The sequence below is a fragment of the Megalobrama amblycephala genome, linkage group LG19, assembly GCF_018812025.1.
Source record: "Megalobrama amblycephala isolate DHTTF-2021 linkage group LG19, ASM1881202v1, whole genome shotgun sequence".
In the NCBI taxonomy this organism is placed as follows: Eukaryota; Metazoa; Chordata; class Actinopteri; order Cypriniformes; family Xenocyprididae; genus Megalobrama; species Megalobrama amblycephala.
In genome coordinates this window covers 14,101,454-14,123,540 of record NC_063062.1, presented here as the reverse complement: position 1 = coordinate 14,123,540, position 22,087 = coordinate 14,101,454, and the positions used below count along the sequence as shown (strand labels likewise).

Here is a 22,087-nt window from a genome sequence, read left to right as displayed (position 1 = left end):
CCTTGAAGCTGCACTGAAACTGCAGTTTGGACCTTCAATCTGTTGGTAGCCATTGAAATGCACTATATGGAGAAAAATCCTGGAATGTTTTCATCAAAAACCTTAATTTCTTTTCGACTGACGAAAGAAAGACATGAACATCTTGGATGACATGGGGGTGAGTAAATTTATCAGGAAAAGTGTATTTAAAAGTGGACTAATCCTTTAATGGATGAATCAGCATTTTTAAACAAATCTGAGTACAAATGAAAGATTTAATGACAAATACATTTTTTAACAGTCACTGGTATAACAATGTAATTGATACAATCTTTATTTGAAGGGTCAAGTTACTTTCAAAAGGTGTTTTACTCTATTTTGATCGCTACCATAGACATTAGTGTTTATATACGAATGATAAACTTTTCTCCCAGTACTCTTGTGATAATTACCATCATTGTAACAACAGGAATAATGATACTGTGTCTGTGTGCTTGAAAAGACTGTGAAGCTGTTTCATACCTAAACTTGACAACTGCTCTCTTTGGGTCAGCGGCAGTGCCAACGCAGATCTGAATGTTCGCTGAAATCACTGTAATCGTCTATTAAATTGGTTTAATAGACATAGCCATTTAGCAATAAGATCACATGGGTGTTTGAATAGAGATCGTGATCTTTTAACGATTAAACATGCTGCTCTACTGACAACCGAGAGATTTAAAGATGCAATGATGTTAAAATTGTATTATAGTTGCAGATACTATTTCTTTACTCTGAGGCAGAAACGGGTTTCCATAGATGCCAAATTGAGTGCGTTAACATGCACGTTCTTAACACGATTATGCTTAATAAGCTGAAAATGCATGCGATCATGTAAACACATTAACCCGTTTCCTTTATCGGAGTAAGGTCATAAACAGCTTAAGCATAAACCGATTGCCACAGATAGATTTTTGCCCCTTACAGCGATTTCGCCCAGCATATAATGTGTGATATGTGACAGGAACTCGTGCTTACGGCAGATTTAAGCACATCCAGACAGAGCGAACATTTTGTAGTAAGGGAGGAAGAAATACATCGCAAACTCAGACTCTTTCTTGACCCAAAAAGTGCTCTCACCTCGAAGAAATACAGTCAAAATGCTGCATCTGTAACTGCACGAGAGGATAATATATGAGCCATAAGTTTCCCGCTGACATGTTGCAATACTCTTCTTCGGTTTTTAATGCTTTATTTAACATCACAACCGACATAACATGTGAAATACTCAAGAGTCAGATTATTAAATTTTGACGTCACTACCGGGAAATAACCTGATTTTAATAAAGTCTTGTAAACGCGGTTTACTTGCGTTGTCGGGATATTGGTTTGCATGTAAACCCGGACAACGAGTTATTTCAATAAGCTGATGTTATCAGTGTAGTGGTGTGCATGTAAACATGCTCATTGTTGAGCACAAAAGTGGAAACATACATACATTGTCTTTCAAATCAGAGAGGAAGTGAATATTATAAATGTGCTGTGTTTGGCAATGTACTGTATGTGAGCTGTAATGGGACTGTGATTAAGGAACCAATGATAATCTCCAAACAGTGGCACAAAAGCAAGATCCCAGCTGTCACTGGCCACTCTACGAAACCAAGATCTGCAAATTCCTACGAGAGATCGAAAGCCAATCTTCAAAATCAATTTTCTTTCACATCAAGCTTCTTTGTTGGCCACAAATGACTTTTTTTTTTTACCGTAAAGCTGCAGTAATAACGTGCAACGTCCCTTTGTTATCCTTCTGCAAACCATAGCCCACTGGCATCGGCATTAAAAAGGCAACAAGCGGCTTAAAGGTCGCCCATCTAGCAGAAAAATGGGAGATGCAACATTAGGTTAGCACCATGCTGCTGATGCAACTTAAATCCGGCACACTGCATTGATGAAGGAGAGGGACAACGGTCTGCAGAAAGGTCACGATATAGCAGCTGTGTGAAATGGAGTCACCCACTTCAAAACTGTCTCTCGTTTTGTCTCGCTCTTTCCCATCACCTCCTCTCTCTCTCACCTTTCTGTCTTGTGCTCTAACTCCCTAAATCCCCAATCACACCTCACAAGTTCCCATCATCGAAAAGGTCAACAGGAGCAAGAACACATCCGTGGCGACTTCCAATGAGACGCTTCCTCAAGGAAGACCATGCAAAGGTGATGGTGGAGGTCAAGCTGAATCAAAGAGGGCACCCCTAATCTATTCCAGCGCCAGAGTGAAATAAATTACATTAATTATGCATTACGTTAGCTGTTTATCCAAGGGACCCTGATTATAATATCTTCAAGTGTGTTAGCATACACTGTACATTGCATGCCACTAAATGACCCCAAATAGTCCCAAAGGTCGGATGTAGAATCATGGAATGTAGTTAATACGCTGTGAAGATGATTAATCTGCTTGATCCATCAATTATGAAATTGAGTTGCTGCATTCCAAAGCATACATCCTGAACACTGCTGCTTTAATTTAGGGAATGCAACGTACAGTGCGGCAGTAACCTTCACGTGGATTAGCAGGACTTCAGCTAAAGATTACAGCCTCTTCATGCTGCTGCAGTGTGGCTTAGGCACATCAAATAAGAGGCATGCACTCGCATGTCAGAGCCAAACACTCACTCAAGCATGCTCATTAGCATTGAGAGTTCCCATGTGCATATACAATATGATAATTTACATACACACTCATAAGGACACACATACACACACACGGCTGAGAGGATGTGATTGAGGTACTCTACACTCTCCCGTCCTTAATGAGGATCCAGACAGGGAGGTTCATTAAAACACAGGCGGATGCTGATGATGTCATACTCATGCCCTGTGGAGAGGTTCATAAGGACAGGACCAGTGTTGTTACTGTTAACTAAAATGAAAACTACTAATAAATACTGTAATGGTATATAAATAACACTAAAAAATATAATTTGACAGGTCAAATGACAACTCCATAACTCTTCTCAACGGAGAAACACACTGTTGGGAAATAGGTTTAGTCAAGATTGTCAAACATTGATGGGATGGTGGTCTCATAAGATACAAATGGATGGTCAACATATTCTTCCTATCATTTCCCAGGCTTCTTGTGGTGTCTTTCTTTCCTCATGTCTTCTTCATCTCTCTGTGTCTGTCACTGCCACCCTGCTTCTCTTTCATTGCTATCTTGTGTTTCTGCTTATAACTTTCATATAATTTTCTGGCTCTCCAGTGGCTGTTACACTTGACTTTTCCGGCTCTCTAGTCTCATCTGTGTCTCTTTCTCTTCCATCCCCCCTTCCCTGGCTCCCTACCTCACTCTTTCACTTAATCATTCATCACTGCCAAGCCACAAGCTGCATTTCAGAGGCTGGTAAATCTGCAGATTGACTGGCCTTAGCTAAAAACTGGACTGGTATATCGCTAAACTGGTCTGGGCTAGGATGGGCCTACTGAGTACAACTGGACTGGCCTTAGCTAATCTGGACTGAACTGCATGCTAAACTGAACATGACAGGGTTTAGCTAAACTGGGCTGGGCAAGGCTTAGCTGAGTACGACTTGACTAGTTACAGCTAAACTGGACAGAGCATGCTAAACTGGACTGGCTTTAGCTAATCTGGACTGGACTAAACTGGACTGGACAGGGTTTAGCTGAGCACAATTGGATTTCCCTGTTGAAAAAAAAACAGCTTATGTTTTGAAGCATGGCAGCTGGTTTGAGTTGGTTTATGCTGGTCCTTAGTTGGTCATGAGCTGGTTTAAGATGGTCCTTAGTTGGTCCTTAGCTGGTCATGAGCTGGTTAAACTGGTAAGTGTTGGTCCTAAGATGGTCCTATAAGCAACTAGCTCCAGCTCAGGACCAGCTTAAACCAGCTCATGACCAACTAAGGACCAGCATAAACCAGCTCAAACCAGCTGCCATGCTTCAAAACATACCTAACCAGCTATTTTTTTCAACAGGGTTTTCCTAGCTAAACTGGAACCAAACAAGACATGCATACTAAACTGAACCTGACTGGGTTTAGATGAGCTGGACTGGACTGGTCTGGGCTTATCTGAGTTGAATTGACTGAGTTTAGCTAAATGGACTGAGCTGGACTTAGCTGAGATAAACTGGACTGGGCACGCTAAACTATTCTGGACTGAACACTGCATGCTAAATTGAACCTGAAAAGGTTTAGCTAAACTGGACTGGACTGGTCTGGGCTTAGCTGAGTACAATTGGACTTTTCTTAGCTAAACAGGAACCAAACAAGACAGGCATACTAAACTGGACCTGGCTGGGTTTAGATGAGCTGGACTGGTCTGGGATTATCTGAGTTGAATTGACTGGGTTTAGCTAAAATGGGATAAGATAAACTGAACTGGGCATGCTGGATTTAGCTCAACTGGACTGCTGGACTGAGTTCATCTGGATTGGTCTTAGCTGAACTGGACTAGTCTAAGCAGATGTTTCTGTCAGGTTCACTTGTAGGTAGAGCTCCTTCCCCCATTCCATCAAGCAAATACAGTCTAATCTCAGACAGCCCGGTGTGATTGATGGTGCTCCATTAATATGACCACCTCGCACATCAGCCAGCAGATTTACGACGCTGGAGACGGGACGATTTGGCACAGGCAGTGGCAAAAACACAGACACATGCACACAACTACGCTCGTTCGCTCTTTCTATCTCCTTTTCACTTTCACAGCTGCACTATAATGAGGATCCACATCAGGATCCAGCGTCCATCGAGCTGCAAAACAAATACGCACAACACCATCTCTCGCTTTGTCTACAAACACAATCACTCAACACAAAACATGAGCATGAGGCATGCAAATTTTATACATACACACCCAATATAATCTCCATCCACAGACGCAAATACACACACACATATTCTCCCCTCCTCCCCCTCCTAATGCTGACGGAAGAGATTTACAGGGCAGTGGAACAAAAGAGTGGGTTACACCGAGTTCAAATCATCATATGGTGAAAAAGCCCTGCGTTTCATTAGCAACTCAGCACAGCCAAGCCACGTAGACACACATGCACACGACTTAAACAGCAGCATAAACAGAACTCTAGAGAGGGTCCTGTCTGTCTGATACACAAAAAACAAGATGTTACACTTTAAACACCCTGGGGTCAAGAGGGGGAAGCTGTGACTTGGTTAGAGGAGACATGTTTACTGTGACTCTTTTAGGTCCCGTGAGGACCGGCATGTGTCCTCCCAACCAGCTGAGAGCGGTCGTCTGCGGGACAGTCAACGCCAGGGTGAGTAAAATGACACCGGCTTTTGAAATCATAAGGGGCCTACTTGGATTTCACACTGAGTATGTCCCCCGCTGCTGTAAATATAACAGCAAAAGAGCTCTGCAACACAAAAGCAAGCAAGCCTACACACACACACTGTTAAAAAGCAAGGAAACTAAAATGCCATATAAACCTTTTGAGTGACAAAAGATGAAGGACTAAGAGAAACAGATGAAGAAGGAAAAATGGATGAAAAGCATGTGAAGCTATATTCACACAAACTAGTCAGAGAGTATCTTTTTGAAGAGATCTATTTGTTTGCCAGTCTGCAGACTTGCACATTATCAGTGAAACCACAAATTCCAAACGCTGCATTATTTTCCCACACTATATCAGAAAGAGACTCTTTACTATGTAATATGAATATATGTGTATATATATTGCAGATTTATTAAAAAAGAAAAACTGAAATATCACATGGTCCTAAGTATTCAGACCCTTTGCTGTGACACTCATATATTTAACTCAGGTGCTGTCCATTTCTTCTGATCATCCTTGAGATGGTTCTACACCTTCATTTGAGTCCAGCTGTGTTTGATTATACTGATTGGACTTGATTAGGAAAGCCACACACCTGTCTATATAAGACCTTACAGCTCACAGTGCATGTCAGAGCAAATGAGAATCATGAGGTCCAAGGAACTGCCTGAAGAGCTCAGAGACAGAATTGTGGCAAGGCACAGATCTGGCCAAGGTTACAAAAAAATTTCTGCTGCACTTAAGGTTCCTAAGAGCACAGTGGCATCCATAATCCTTAAATGGAAGATGTTTGGGACGACCAGAACTCTTCCTATAGTTGGCCGTCTGGCCAAACTGAGCTATCAGGGGAGAAGAGTCTTGGTGAGAGAGGTAAAGAAGAACCCAAAGATCACTGTGGCTGAGCTCCAGAGATGCAGTCGGGAGATGCAGTCGGGACCTCAGACTGAGCCGAAGGTTTACCTTCCAACAAGACAATGACCCTAAGCACACAGCTAAAATAACGAAGGAGTGGCTTCACAAAAACTCCATGACTGTTCTTGAATGGCCCAGCCAGAGCCCTGACTTAAACCAAATTGAGCATCTCTGGAGAGACCTAAAAATGGCTGTCCACCAACGTTTACCATCCAACCTGACAGAACTGGAGAGGAAATGCAAGGAGGAATGGCAGAGGATCCCCAAATCCAGGTGTGAAAAACTTGTTGCATCTTTCCCAAAAAGACTCATGGCTGTATTAGTTCAAAAGGGTGCTTCTACTAAATACTGAGCAAAGGGTCTGAATACTTAGGACCATGTGATATTTCAGTTTTTGTCAACAAAAAATGTCAACAATTCTGTGTTTTTCTGTCAATATGGGGTACTGTGTGTACATTAATGAGGGGAAAAAAATGAACTTAAATGATTTTAGCAAATGGCTGCAATATAACAAAGAGTGAAAAATTTAAGGGGGTCTGAATACTTTCCGTACCCACTGTATATATATATATATATATATATATATTAGGGGTGTAACGATACGCTCAGGTCACGATACGATACGTATCTCGATACGGAGTTCACGATACGATACGTATCACGATATTTTGAACAAAATGAAACTGAAATTCAAACAAGATTTATTAAAAAAACTAATAATTAATTAACAACAAATAATTTTCCTTGTTGTACATACAAGATCACATTTCAATAAAATAAATAAATATAAAATTTTAATAAAAACCTTCTGTATTCAAATTAACAGTTGAATAGGGCTGTCTGTCACTGAAAAAAAATGTTAAATTTAACATGAACTTAGAATTATGAATAGGGGCCGTTCACATATCGCGTCTAAAAGCGCGTGGAAGGCGCGGCCGCACCGCTTCTCCTTCTTTCCAAAGCGCTTGCGCTCCTGTGGCGTCGGTCGTTGCTATGCAACCATGAACTGAGCTCTCCAAGAGGATCAGGATGTTTCTGCAAAGGATAAATGATTTCTAGCCCTTGCATTAGTTTACTACGAGATATATTGATGGAGATAAGATATAAAAACCACCATGTACAGCTATGATCAGCTGTTCGGCTGAGCTTTTGATGTTTTGTTACGGAAAGGCCATAGCTGATCGGTTGATTCTTGTCACACGACCTGCGGTGCGCTTGCGGCATTCTGAGAAGTTGGGAATTGCATGCGCGTCGCGACCGCGTTGATCCAATTATGAGCGCGTCTGCCGCGCAGCTACATTTGAAAATAATAACTGACTTGCACGCGGAAAAGACGCAATATGTGAACGGGCCCACAGAACTTCTTAAAGCAAAGCATCGCAAGCGTCTTTTGCTTTTCTGTGAGCACAGCTGTTGCTGTGCACTGCGGTGAAAGAAAGCCACGACTTTTCTCACGCGACCATGCAAGAGACTGACATGAGAAACGTTTAAACCTTGCAAGATTCAATGTGTGCCCGAAACACTTACTGAACTAGAAAGCTGATTAAGACACACCATCTACGATAAATCGTTACACCCCTAATACTTATAGTAATTTAAAAATGTGGTAGCATTGGATCTGGACAGGAAGGATAACTCTGGGAGTTGGAAGGGGTGTGTCGCGATTCTGCCTTCTCACATCGCGATACAGTTTCGTGGACCTGCGTATCGCGATTTCGGTTTCATATCGCATATCGTTACAGCCCTAATATATATATATATATATAAGGGAAAAATGTAGGAAATAGGATGGAGAATTGCAATTCGAATTTAAAGGAAGTAGAATGAAAATTAATTAAAATAAATATATACGGTTAACAGGGCTTACAGACTGAGAGAATGATAGAACAATAGAAATATACAATGAACAATAGATAAACAGAATGAAGGATAGACAAGGATAGACAGAACACTCTTAAAAATAAAGGTTCCAAACAGTTTTTTGCAGCAATGCCATAGAAGGACAGCCATTTTGAACAATTTTGGATACCCCCAAAAAACCTTTCAGTGAACAGTTCCTAAAAGAACCATTTTTCTTAATGTGAAGAACGTTTTAAAAATCTAAAGAACCTTTTCCCACTAAAAAGAGTATTTTCTGGAATGGAAAGGTTCCATGGATGTTAATGGAGCTCATCATAGAGCCATAGATGCCAAAAAAAAAAGAACCTTTATTTTTAAGAGTGAAGAACCAACGTTAGATAATAGAATGATAGAGAATGGTAGGACCGCTGATAGAAAGATAGATAAAACAACAGATAGACAGAATGACAGATAGATAGATAGACTACGGAGTTCTGCTTACACAAACACACAAATCAACAGCAGCATGTTGTGATCGATAAAGATCTGCTGAAGAATGTGAGTGGTGTCCACCATAATTCAATTTTCATTTTACATATAACTGTCCGACTCCATACTACAGACAACATACTGCTGAAAACACACACACAAAGCCTATAACACAATGTCATTTCCCCTTCATTTGTATTCTTATACAAAAATGTGTGCAACGTACCAAGACATAAACGAGAATGAGGAATTTTCACACTCTACACAAAAACTGCATACTGATGCATATGGTATTTACATCAGATGAATATGAAGAGCCGTTTGTCAAAAGACTCCTGAGGTGACATAAACGTTAATATTTACATTCATATTCATCATGTGTTCACCTGCTGCTGCTTCTAGCATTCATATTTTTCTCTTGAGCTGACAGCAATAAACTAATGAGCGTGTCAGCTGGCTTCTGGATTAAGATGCATCCGGTGTAAGAGTGTGTGTGTGTGTGTGTACTTGAGAAAAAACGTCCGTCCTTAATCACTAAAAACGGATAAAGATGCCTTCCGGGAGTGGCAAAGCAGGGGCCGCTGATGCGTGACTGCGTGTAGGCAAGAATGTCTATGAGATGAGACACTTACTATGCAAGGACAAGCATGAATAGTGTGATTTCAGAGAGGGATTTATAGATGTATTCACAAGCACATGTCGCAATCCGCCTTTGGAGTCGTGCTTGTCCATGCATGGCATGTGTAGCATTATACGCTGTTTACTATGAGTTAAGCTGCCAATGAAACTCATATTTGAAAGGTTGGTGGCCTGTAGTTGCCAGGGCAACGCATAAATAGCAAAAGGTCTTTATTGGGTGATTGAAATGCGACAGCTCACCTAAGCCAACATTATTAATATGTATGTGGAGTATCATCTATGACAAGCACCAAATGTCAGGCGTCTGAGAGTGATCTAGCAAGCTCGTTCCCTGCTGGCGTCGCATTTAACCTCTCGCGGCAGAACTCCGAGGGACGGCAGGGGGGAATAAGCACAGGCTTGCAGTCGTAGTGTGCGCACTCTGGGAGCCGTCCAGGGGACGGGATAAAGATCTAAAGCCGAGGCAAATGACGTTAACAGCCAAACATTAATACCCATCAATATGTATGAAGATGAGCATGTGTAGAACTCGAACTTATGAATTTATGTATTAAAGGAAGTATGTATGCATCTATACATGCTTGCAGAATTTAATATGCATGGAGATGTTGTCTGGACACATGCTGGGAAAGGGTCAGTGGCACAGTGATGAAAAACCTTTTTTGGTAACTGAAATAATAAAATAAAATAATGAAATGAAACAAAATAAAATAATAAATAAAATAATATAAAATGAATAATAAATAAAATAATGAAATAATGAATAAAATAAAAAATAAATTAAAAAATGAATAATAATTAAAATAAAATAATTGAATGAAATAAATTAAGTAAAATAAAATAAAATAAAAAATAATAAAAAATAAAATATAAATATAAGATGGAAAAACAAACTTGAAAAATGAAATTTAAGTAAAAAAGTTACTGAAACTAAAACTCAAAAATAAAGCTATATAGAAATAATAATAAAAATGACAAAAGCACATAAAAAATATCAAATAATAATCAAATAAAATAAATATTTTATTTTAAATAGCCATTGACTTAAGCAAAACAGAGAAGAGTGGCTGGTCGCACACTGAATCCAAAAAAAGTCTAAGGTCTAGAAAAATACAAAATTTATTATATAAATTGCATGGTGCAATAAAGTGCAAAGTGCAAGTGAATTAAAAATTCATAAATTCATATTAATAAATTTTTTTTTGTTCCACGCACCTGAAGGAAACAAGAATTTTGCAACTGTGAGCGCTACAACTTTCTTTGCTAAATAGCCATTGACTTCCACAGTAGAAACAAAAAAATACTATGGAAGTCAAAGGCCACCGTCAGCTGTTACCAACATTATTTAAAACATCTTCTTTTGTGTTTAACAGAAGAAATAAACTAATACAGGTTTGGAACAACATGAGGGTGAATAAATGATGACAATATTTTCATTTTTGGGTGAACTATCCCTTTAAGCCTTTACACTCGTTTGCTTTTCACTTCTCTGTGACATCTGTTGGTCTCAGGTAAACGGAATCACACCGGTTGCGTGGAAAACGAGCCACAAGACAAGCAAACCATACTCTCGTCTTCTTGGTAGAACAGCTGCTGTGATCAAGCTCGATCACCCCGGGCAAAAACAGCAATCTGGCTTCTGTTTGTTGAAAATGGCATGGGACATCAGTACTCATGCGATGCTGAATCTGAACAAACGCAATTCTTTCTAACTGAACAAAACAAAGAGTTAAACTGAGCAAGAGACTGTTTCGTCACTCGGATGCAAAGACCAGGAGTGATTTTATTATTTATTCATAACATCAAGATGCCAGTTCTCCTACAAACAGCAGTGGGAAAAGCTAAGCTGTCAAGACATGCAAATTAACCTCATTCCTCCCACAGGGATCGGCAATGATGTTTTGCAGGGCTGCGCATCCTCCGTAGCTCTTTATTAGTAATCCACTGACTTCTTCCACTTAACTTCAGCCGTGAGGGCAAACATTAAATCTTGTTGCAGTATGTCGAAATGAGATGCAAAAAGCAGCAGAGGCGGAACACAGTTCTCACAGGTTGAGACTCGATGGAGAGCTTTTGGAAGAAACAGGTCCAGGATGCAAAAACAGATCTTGCCTCAGGGTCAACCATGTTTAATTGTGAATATGCACAGTATTATTATTAATATCTATTCATCAATTCTTGTACCACAGGTTAACGCAAATAACACAAAGCATATTTCACAAATTAATCCCATTTGTGACAGGAACAGTCGAATATGGAACAGTCAAATCCATTAAATCCATTGCTCCAGGAGGCCATTTTACACTATCATAGCAAACATGAACAAATCTTAGAAAATGTCAAATTTGAATAAATGATTTACAAAACTAAAAATAAAATAAAGCTGCAACAAGTTGGAAGGTGAAAGGTCATAACTGGTTCTTTACATACAAGTCACTCATAAAGAGATGGAACACTTTTTCAAAAGGTTTTTTTTTTTTTTTTTAAATATAATGTTATAAAAAATGCTTTTGTTTGGTTGGTTGTTTTAGGTAATTTAGGTAAATCCTGAATCAAATACTAAAAACGATAATGTTTTTTTTTGTTTGTTTGTTTTCAAAAATTACCTGAATAGAAACGTGAGGTATGTACAGTAGTATGGAAACCTGTCATGAGGAAATTCTGCGTCCTATTTGTGCACTTATTTTTGAACAGCTCATGGACTCCGAGGTTGTGTGTCAAAACCATTTAGACCGCATTTTTGGGCATCATTGGCACGCGCACCATTTCGGGCATCATTGGCACGCGCCTACGACGCCCAAAATGCTTTTAGAGGTAGACAGCTCACTCAGCTTTGGACACACAGCTCGTGTATTGTCTTGAGGAAACTACAAAAATTCAGTTCCACTACCGTCCTGAACAGCTGCTTTGTAGCAGCAAATGACCACAGTGTGCATCACCACAGCAATATACCAAGAGCAAGCTGCCTATTCTTTCAGACCAGCATCTGTGTGTCCATTGGAATGCATTCAAGTCCCTATCAAGCAGTTCAGTAACTTTTCCACACCGCGATTAATCAGATTAGATGTTATATTGAAGAACTTACCGGTACAGACATCTTGAGCTCCTTCTTTCAATCCACTACAGAGCTTGATGCTGATTTTAACGGATCAGTTTCTTCCCCTCTGACGGTTTTTCAGCAGAAAACATCAATTTGTGTTGTTAGGATTCTCTCGGAGTCCTTCTATTCCATGTTGTCTGTAGTAAGGGTGCTATCCGCGCCTCGATGGGGTGAGAAGTTTAATGTGAATGTTTCAGATGTGTCTCCGCTCCACCTCTCACGAGCAGCGCTGCGCAGTTTCAGCCCTCCTCTCTCCAGAGATCTGCTGCTGGGCAGGATAATAAAATGGTTGTTTAAATTAAAACGCTTCTCTTCTTCACTCGTTTTTTGCTTCCGTACAGTAAGGAATGACCTGTCTTTGGTGTGCCTGTATTGCGGTAGTGTACACTGACACTTCATAGCACGGCTCGCGCTCTGTCTCTCTCTCTCCCTATGATGGAATCATCAAGTTCTGTTTAAAGGGATAGTGTCCTGTTACCTCACTGTGGATAAACACGGCATGGTTTATATTAATATACGCTGTTAACGGTAAAACGTGTTTACATTCTTTGTATTTTCGTGCTACTGACCTGTTTATTGATCTTTATAATGTTTTACTGTCCCTTCTCTCACTGGAAAAACACTTTGTGCAATTATACAAATGAATAGGCTACTTATACATACATTTTCATTAGCATAATTCATTTATAGAGTAGAAAAGTCACCGTGAAATTAAAATGGACAATTCTTATTTTTTTAATGGAATATTGCAGCTTTTATTAGGCTAGATGATTTATCAGTGCACATCATTATTTAAAAAAAAAAAAAAAAAATCATGTGCCCTCATAATATTTAATCAAAATAACTTCCCCTCCCTCTTGCAATGACATCTCTTCTGCGAGAAGAGAATGACGTGTTTACTAGCGCAAGGGCGGGGCAACCCGTCACTCACATGAGATCACAGCAATAGCACAACCAATCAAATCCTGACAGATAAAATCAAGCCCCGCCCTATATTTTTTACACCACAGTAGGGAAAAAAAGACTATTTCGACTTTTGTTTTATGCTGACTTTACTTACTAATGCCTTATCTCATGTAAGTCACAAGTTGTTCCAACCTTGTGCCGGAGAACGTCATCAGAGAAGAAAAGAAATGTCACTGGAAGTGGGAGAAGTTATTTTGATTACAAGGGCACATGAATTAAAAAATAATAATAATGTGCACAGATAAATCGTTTATAATAAAAACTGCAATATTGCATAAAAACTAATAATTGTTAAAGGGTTAGTTCACCCAAAAATGAAAATTATGTAATTTCTTACTCACCCTCATGTCGTTCCACACCTGTAAGACCTTTGTTCGTCTTCAGAACACAAATTAAGATATGTTTTTGATAAAATCCAATGGCTCAGTGAGGCCTGCATTGCCAGCAATTTCATTTCCTCTTTCAATGCCCAGAAAGCTACTAAAGACATATTTAAAACAGATCATGTGACTACAGTGGTTCAACCTTAATATTATGAAGTGATGAGAATATTTTTTGTGCACCAAAAAAACAAAATACCAACTTTATTCAACAATATTTAGTGGCGGGCGATTTCAAAACATCGCTTCATGAAGCTTCGAAGCTTTACGAATCTTTTGTTTCAAATCAGTGGTTCAGAGCGCGTATCAAACTGCCAAAGTCACTCTGAAGCACTGATTCGAAACAAAAGATTAGTAAAGCTTCGAAGCTTCATGAAGCAGTGTTTTGAAATCGCCCATGACTATGTTGTTGAAAAAAGTATTCTCGTCGCTTTATAATATTAAAGTCCCCGTGAACCGGAAGTTGTAAACGACTTTTCTCCAGTGTTGTGATGTATTTCCAATTGAAACGGAATAATGAATAGAGGGCAGGGTTTTACTTTAGCGCTCCTCCTCTCCATCTCTCGCTCATAGCAGACTAATGGTTGGAGGGGAGTGGTTTAATCGTTTTCAACCCAAGCCATCAAACTGACATCATCTGAGAAGGAACAGCATTCCAGACCGGAAGTAACTTTTCAGATTTTGATTAAAGATTACCACGACAAACGGATTAATTTTTCAGCACAAGACTAGTAATATAAGCTAACAAAGTAATATAGGGTTCATTTTGATTTCATGACGACTTTAAGGTTGAACCACTGTACTCACGTGAACTGTTTTACATATGTTTTTAGTACCTTTCTAGGCATTGAAAAAGGAAATGATCTTGCTGGCAATGGAGGCCTCATTGAGCTATCGGATTTTATTTTTTAACATATCTTAATTTGTGTTCTGAAGATGAACAAAGGTCTTACGGGTGTGGAACGACATGAGGGTGAGTACTAAATGACTGAATTTTCATTTTTGGGTGAACTATTCCTTTAATTTTGATTTCATGGTGACTTCAGCTACTGACAACGAATGCTTTGTCATTCAAATATCACTGTGACCATCCCTTTATTGTTGAACAAAAATGTGGTAACTATCTTTGGAAAATGTCTGAAATATTCTGAAAGCTCTATTCACACCGTCAACGACAAATCCATCCTGAAGCATTTGCTGAACATATGCTTGGATATCTGCAGAAATGAGAATGTCTACAGATATCTCTTTGACAACAACAACAACAACAAAAAAAGATTAAGTATCTTAGGCCTATAAAAGTAGCAATTACCCATTAACATGATGAAACCAGCTGCAAACATTCTAGCATTTGACTTTACAAGAAACACCATTAATAATGCAGATTGGCCAAAAGATGCTGATACCAACAAAATGTTTGGCCTTTCAAATTAGCTGATGCTAGATGATGTTCTAGGGGTGGGGTTACTAATAAAGATTAAGTATGTCTTCAAAAAAAGTTCAGATTAAACACCAAAAATCTTCTCATCTAATAAAACTCCCTTTAAGGAAAAAACTGTGCGTTATTTGGCAGACAGCAGAGAGAAGTATGTGTTGTGGAGGACAATTAGTTTACAAGCAGTATCATTTCCAACGCTCTCACTGACAGCTATGCAATGAGCACTGTGAATGGCTTTTAATTATACGGGGCAGCTGCGTGAAGGAAGTCAAAGGTCCTCTTCTTATCTTCAAATGTCTGTTAAATTGGTGTCATGACACTCCCTCCCTTCATCTGCCAACATTAGCCAATGTTGAGAGGGATAAAATACAGGAAAGAAGACCTTCAGAAGGAAATCTTTTTGGTGGACTGCCAAACCAGTCCACTGTTACAAGGCTGAATTTGCTGCAAAGATGGAGAAAAAAAACAAACTCTCTCATGGTCTGGTAATTGGATATTATCCAAGAGCAAGTCCTTACAGAATCTGCGTGGGCAGAAACTGCAGATTTGGAACGCCCTTCATTCATCAAGTTCTATACATCCACCACCCTCTGCTCATTTATTAAAGGGTTAGTTCACCCAAAAATGAAAATTCTGTCATTAATTATTCACCCTCATGTCGTTTTAAACTCTTCGTTCATCTTCGGAAGACAAATTAAGATTTTCTTTGATGAAATCCGAGAGCTTTCTGACCTCAGATAGACTGCAACATTATTACCACTTTCAAGGCTCAGAAAGGTAGTAAAGACCTCATTAAAATATTCCATGTGACAAAAGTGGTTCATTCTACTTAATGTTATGAAGCGACGAGAATACAAAACTAACAACTTTATATCTTCTCTTCTGTGTCATTCTCTTACGCTGTTTATGTTCAGCGCTTCCAGGTTTTACATCAGAACGCCGGCACTGTGTCCGGAATCAAATACTTCTCTACTATATAACGTGCGAAAAACAGTACGCCAACAGACTCTGAATTCATAGTATTCGAAAAACAGTAGGCGAAAAGTCCCCGGATGACCTACTACTTTTGGCGAGATTCTGAAGTGCAAATTCGATGGACACTTTACTATCTCATGAGGCCACGGGAGAGGATTTATGAATGGAGGTGAAGCGACGTAATTGACGCTGGTAGGTCATGTGATAATGACAACATGGCAGATGTAGTACGTCCGGATTACACTCATACTACCCACATTCATACTATATAGAACATACTTTTTTAACGGTTGTGAAGTTTCAAATTCAAATGCAGCATGTCGTCCTGCTCACGTGAACAGCGTCAGCCAATACTGAGCCACCGTTCTGACATAGAACCCGGAAGTGCCGCACTGTGTTTACTACCTGAACAGCGTCACTTCATAACATTAAGAATGAACCACTGTAGTCACATGGACTATTTTAACGAAGTCTTTACTACCTTTCTGGGCCTTGAAAGTGGTAATAACATTGCAGTCTATCAGAGGCCAGAAAGCTTATGGATTTCATCAAAAATATCTTAATTTGTGTTCTGAAGATGTACAACATGAGTGTGAGTAATTAATGAATGAATTTTCATTTTTCAGTGAATTAACCCTTTAAATATTTTGTATAATTTGATGATGTGGTAGTCTCTTTTTAGCACATTTTACCCATATTTTTCAGCAAAATCAGTGCCAAAAATGGCAACAACAACAAAAAACCCTGCATATTCCATCTAGGCCTACCCATTATTGATGAATTAGAGAAAAATACAAGAAAAAATATACAAGAATGTTTGCAAATGTGCCTTAAAAAAAAATTTAGCACACCGTACTAACCTTAAAACCAATCCATATAAGTCAGCAAGCAATGTACTGAAAATGTAAGGAGGACAGCATTTTATTGAAGCTTACAGAAAGGGAGTAAATACCCAGTAGTGTTTTAAAGCGCCTCTTAACTCTGGTGACCTGGAGGTAAGCGGCATTTGGAACATTTTAGCCAGCTGTTATTTTAGGTTCTCATCACAGTGATTGTTTATAATTGTCCTCTCAACAGCGCTGTCTATTTTTAAGGTTTCTGCCCCTGTTTGAAGTCATGCACTTGGTGACAGACAGATACACATGCCTGGAGGTAAAGTTTGTGCTATATATACGCTACAGGAATTCCGAGTGGACACCTAAGGCCCTGTAGCTCCATAAAGGTCTTTTTATATAGAACACTGCTGAGGGTTTACACCTCTTTAACAGCAATGGATCTGTGGGTTCATTTGATTGGATCCATTTTGTCCTGCTTGCCTGACTCTATAGTCAGTGCATTCAATCTAAATAATGCTAATAAATAAGACTTTTTACTAGTGTGAAATCACTCAAGATGTGAAGGTGGATAAGATGAAAGAGATGCAAGTACTTGAAACACAGAAAAGGAAAGAAGTCTTGTGAAGTGGAATTCAAAGTTAATGATAATGGCAGACAATTGCACGAGGAAAATCAGACTTGTGTCATCAACATGTCTAAGTGTAATGCAAGATGAAAGCGGTGAAAAAATGGTAAAAGTGAAAGAAAGAAAGGCATGAAGGCATTATTTAGGAGCTAACAGCAGTGTTCAGACCCAAGAGAGAAAGTAAAATCAGAAAATCAGGAGAGGACAGGTGCATTTGAATAAAGATGAGGACGACAGGCTACTCTCCACTCCTGAATACCATACACTTACCATTGACTTTGAGTGGAAGGGGGAGGACATGAATAAACATGAGTGTGGTTACCTCTCTAAACTCCCACTATGCCTAGAGTGTGTCTATATTCACATGGACAGAGTGATATGTTTTATGTGCATGTTTAAAGGATTAGTTCATCCAAAAATGAAAATTCAGTCATCATACTCGCCCTTGGGTTGCTTTCAAGCTTCAAAAAGGACACATGAAATCTATCGCATGATTACATTACAAGTCTTTTGAAGACTATACAAAAGCATTGCGTGAGGAACAGACTGAAATTTATGTCATTATTCATTGATAGTGTTCCCCTCTATTGAGCAGTTAATCACAGTCAGTGACTTGAACTTGGAATAGAATGAGAATCTGTCCAATTTGTAAACGCATCTTTCAGGATTTGTGAACTGGATTCATTGAAAAGGAATTTTCTAAGGAGAACTAGGGCGAATATCATGATTTTCATTAAATAATATGTTGCTTTTTTGTCATGTTTGAGACTTTGCAGCCCTTGTCAAAAATGACATTGTTTTTCTCACATTCTCTATTTAAAAAACCTTTAAAATAATGAATGATTTGTTGGAATCTGACAAAAAATGCCTGAGCTAGACCTGTTTGAAGTTGATAGAGTAGCGAAGTCACTTTTGAGAAAAATTTAGTTAAAGTTTTCTGAGGGTTCCAAAACAAAATCACCTAGCAATCATACCTTAAGATACCACCAAATTTGGCACAAACCAAATCAAAACCCATATCTATAGGGATTTTTTTTTTTTTTTTCCCCATGATTCCACAATTATTTGATTAACATTATTGAAATAGACAGCCTATTTATTAAGACCTTCTGTACCACACATATCTAATATAATATTACACATATGTTTTTCCCCAACAGTTAACCAAGCGTTTATTTAAGACATAACAGATAATGTTTGGGTGAACACTCGCCAAAACAGGTTTTTTGAAATACTGTAATTCTGTATATACAGTGGGTACGGAAAGTATTTAGACCCCCTTAAATTTTTCACTCTTTGTTATATTGCAGCCATTTGCTAAAATCATTTAAGTTCATTTTTTTCCTCATTAATGTACACACAGCACCCCATATTGACAGAAAAACAATTGTTGACATTTTTGCAGATTTATTAAAAAAGAAAAACTGAAATATCACATGGTCCTAAGTATTCAGTCTATATAAGACCTTACAGCTCACAGTGCATGTCAGAGCAAATGAGAACCATGAGGTCAAAGGAACTGCCTGAAGAGCTCAGAGACAGTCTGAATACTTTCCGTACCCACTGTGTATATCGGAATCGTGCGCTCGGATCTGTCAGTCAGCACAAGTAAGATCGCTTTGTTTACATCAGCATGAGTTTGAAAATCACATTTGATTGGTTCAGACTCATGCCATCGAGAATTCGCTATGAATATTCACAAAGTTGGAATGCTCTGCTTTAAAACAATACCAAACTAAACCAAAGCGTCCGGCGTCCAGAAGCGAGCAGAGAAAACTCCATTTTTCATGGACAAAGCAAAGGTACTCCTCACAGAAAACGTACAAAAAAGATACTTTTAGATGATTAATTGCTATTTGGAGCATTGGGATCGCTAGACGAGGGCCTAATAAACCCATTTTTGAGAAAACATCAATTTCAACCAAAATTGACATTTTTCACTTGTTTTGCCTGTTTCCGACTCATTTTGCCAACACGGGTCACATATTTAAAAGAGCAGACAGGACATTTCACCTTTTGTGTTTCACAGAAGAAAGAAAGTGATACAAGTTTGAAAAGACACAAGGGTAAGTAAATAATGGCAGAACCGTTCCTTTAAGAGTAAAACGATGCATGGAGTGTCTGCAGATTACATATGCACTGTGATCTGATTGTTTCTGTATGCTCATGTATGTACAGTTATTTATTTCTAGAAGTCTAGAATGAGCCAGTTTATTGGTGTGAAACACAAAGCTCACAGTGCTCAGCTTTGAGAACATTGATTAAGTGAGGAAATATGCCAGTATCATTCAAATTCCCACCTGCAGAGTCTGATCTCTGCACAGGACAACATCAGAGCACAGCACAGCGACTCATCTCCATTTGGAAAATAAGCAATGCAGCAGTGAGGCAGGGGACTGCTGTGGGGGTCAGCCATTATAGAAATCTGGATAGATGTGTGGAACATACTGAACATCTTTCAAAATGTTTGTCGAGCAGCAGGAAATGGCAGTAAACAAAGTTTGTGCCCACACAGGCCTAGGCACAGGGAGAGGGAAGATTAAATTATGTAAACAAGACCATTATCTTCAAGTGAAAGGATGAACAAGTTACCGCCCATGCTATCAAAAGACCAAACATGGTTTTGAAAGGGATTGTTTTTAAAGAATTGACATAAAATACACACAGTACAGCAAAAAAGTCTGAAATATACATAATACATACTTACAAAGCTGTAATTGTTGACGTCATTAGAATGACACTACTAATATTCCTCAATTTACACTACTGTTCAAAAATTTGGCTATGTAATTTAACAAAAATAAAAAATAAAAAATGCTCACCAAGGTTGCATTTATTTGATTGAACAGTAAAAACAGTAATTTTGTGAAATTTTATTACAATTAAAAATAACTATTTTCTATTTTAATATATTTTAAAATGTTATTTTTATTTCAGTGATGGTAAAGCTGTTTTTTTCAGTCTTCGGCGTCACATGATCCTTCAGAAATCAATTTAAAATTCTGCTTTTTTTAGAATTAGTGCTCAATGGACATTTCTAATTATTATCAATGTTAAAAATAGTTGTGCTGCTTAATATTTTTGTGGCACCCATGATAAAGTTTATCAGGATACTGTTCGAAAGAACAGCATTTAGTTGAAATAAAAAATCTTTTCTAACTTTATAAGTGTCTTTGAAGGGTTAGTTCACCTAAAAATGAAAATAATGTCATGCCTCGCTGAGCCATTGGATTTAATCAAGAATATCTTAATTTGTGTTCCGAAGATGAATGAAGGCCTTACGGGTGTGGAACGACATGAGGGTGAGTAATGACATTATTCTAATTTTCGGGTGAACTAACCCTTTAATGTCACTTTTGATCAATTTAATGTATCTTTGCTAAATAAAAGTGTTCTTTAAAAAGTAAAATCTTACTCAAATTTTTGTTGTCCCATTTAGGGCAAAACAGTATTAAAAGATTAATTGTCTCAAAACAGTATTAAAAGTTCTAGCATATTATTACAGATTTGAAAAGGGGAAGGATTCATGCTCGACTCACTAGTGATTCAGAGATGCGTGACTTAAACCCTGATGATCCCTTTCCTAGATGGTATATAAAAAAAATAAAAATAGTCCAAACAGTGGTGGGGGTGGAGCGCAGAGCACCAAGGGGGGCATAAGCTAGCAAAGAAGGATGGGGAAAAGGAAAGCCAACCCTTAGGGAGGAGGTGGAGCCATTAATTAGTAGGTCAAAGTAATTAACAGCAAGACACGGTTCATTTAAAAAGAAAGTGTCCGAACAAAATGACATGATTTATTTCTGTCAAACAGTGAAACACGATTAAAATGACGGCAGGGTAATTACCAAACAACCACTCTTAGCAAAAAAAATTCAAGACAGTAATAAGTATACATGGAAAAAAACAGAAACAACTGTTCCATTTAACCATCAAATACTAGAACAATGTTCCAGAACGCTTATCCGTAGACAGTATCACTATAGGATGCAATATTGGCCATTTATATTACGAAAAGCCTCAGTGTCAGAACAAAGATATGAATTATGCAAAATAATTCAGTTTTAGCTGGAAACTCTAATCTTGATGAGGTTTTCTTCCTCATTAATGTCACTCTCAATGAATGGTTAGGTGTGTCTGACGTACTTCAGCGGATTGTAAAATGGGGTTTCTGAGGAAAAGTCCTTGAGAAGACAAACATCTTGAGCAGTTTCTCTTTCATGTTGAAGAAGACATGCAATACTGGACAAAGGAATTGTGGAAGAAGAAAAAGATGGTGTGGATGCTGTCTATGAACAAACATGTTGATTGTGAAGGCAGACCAGTTTTTGAGGGGCTGTTACAGGCCAGCGATCTGAAAAAAAAAAATCCAGTGAATGTGTCTCTCCTGTTGTCACCGTTTCATGTTGTTCAGACGCACACTTTTCTCCAGCTGAAACTGCCGCTGGTCCACTCTCTCTAGGAAGTTCTTTCGCTCCACGTACCTACAGACACAGAGACAGTTGCTGAGATAATGGTGAAGGAAATAATGCACATGCAAACAAGCACTTGGTGATGACACAAACACTGGGTCTTGCTCTGTTTCTTGTGTCTGTGTGAGTATAATGACTGCATACATTGAAT

At 38.6% G+C, this 22,087-nt stretch overlaps 2 protein-coding genes across 4 annotated transcripts in view; both read right to left on the bottom strand.

Annotated features, from left to right (window-relative positions):
* bcar1 (BCAR1 scaffold protein, Cas family member) overlaps nucleotides 1-12,687 on the bottom strand; it is a 109,416-nt gene extending 96,729 nt beyond the window's left edge. For all 3 annotated transcript variants that reach the window (XM_048169248.1, XM_048169249.1, XM_048169252.1), the window contains exon 1: nucleotides 12,233-12,687. In XM_048169248.1, coding sequence (XP_048025205.1) covers nucleotides 12,233-12,244 — 12 coding nt within the window. In that variant the 5' untranslated portion in view covers nucleotides 12,245-12,687. The remainder of the gene's footprint in view (nucleotides 1-12,232) is intronic.
* Nucleotides 12,688-21,226: 8,539 nt separating this feature from the next.
* cfdp1 (craniofacial development protein 1) overlaps nucleotides 21,227-22,087 on the bottom strand; it is a 41,535-nt gene continuing 40,674 nt past the window's right edge. Inside the window, exon 7 of the mRNA XM_048168244.1 lies at nucleotides 21,227-21,948. Within this exon, the coding sequence (XP_048024201.1) occupies nucleotides 21,858-21,948 (91 nt within the window). The 3' untranslated portion in view covers nucleotides 21,227-21,857. The remainder of the gene's footprint in view (nucleotides 21,949-22,087) is intronic.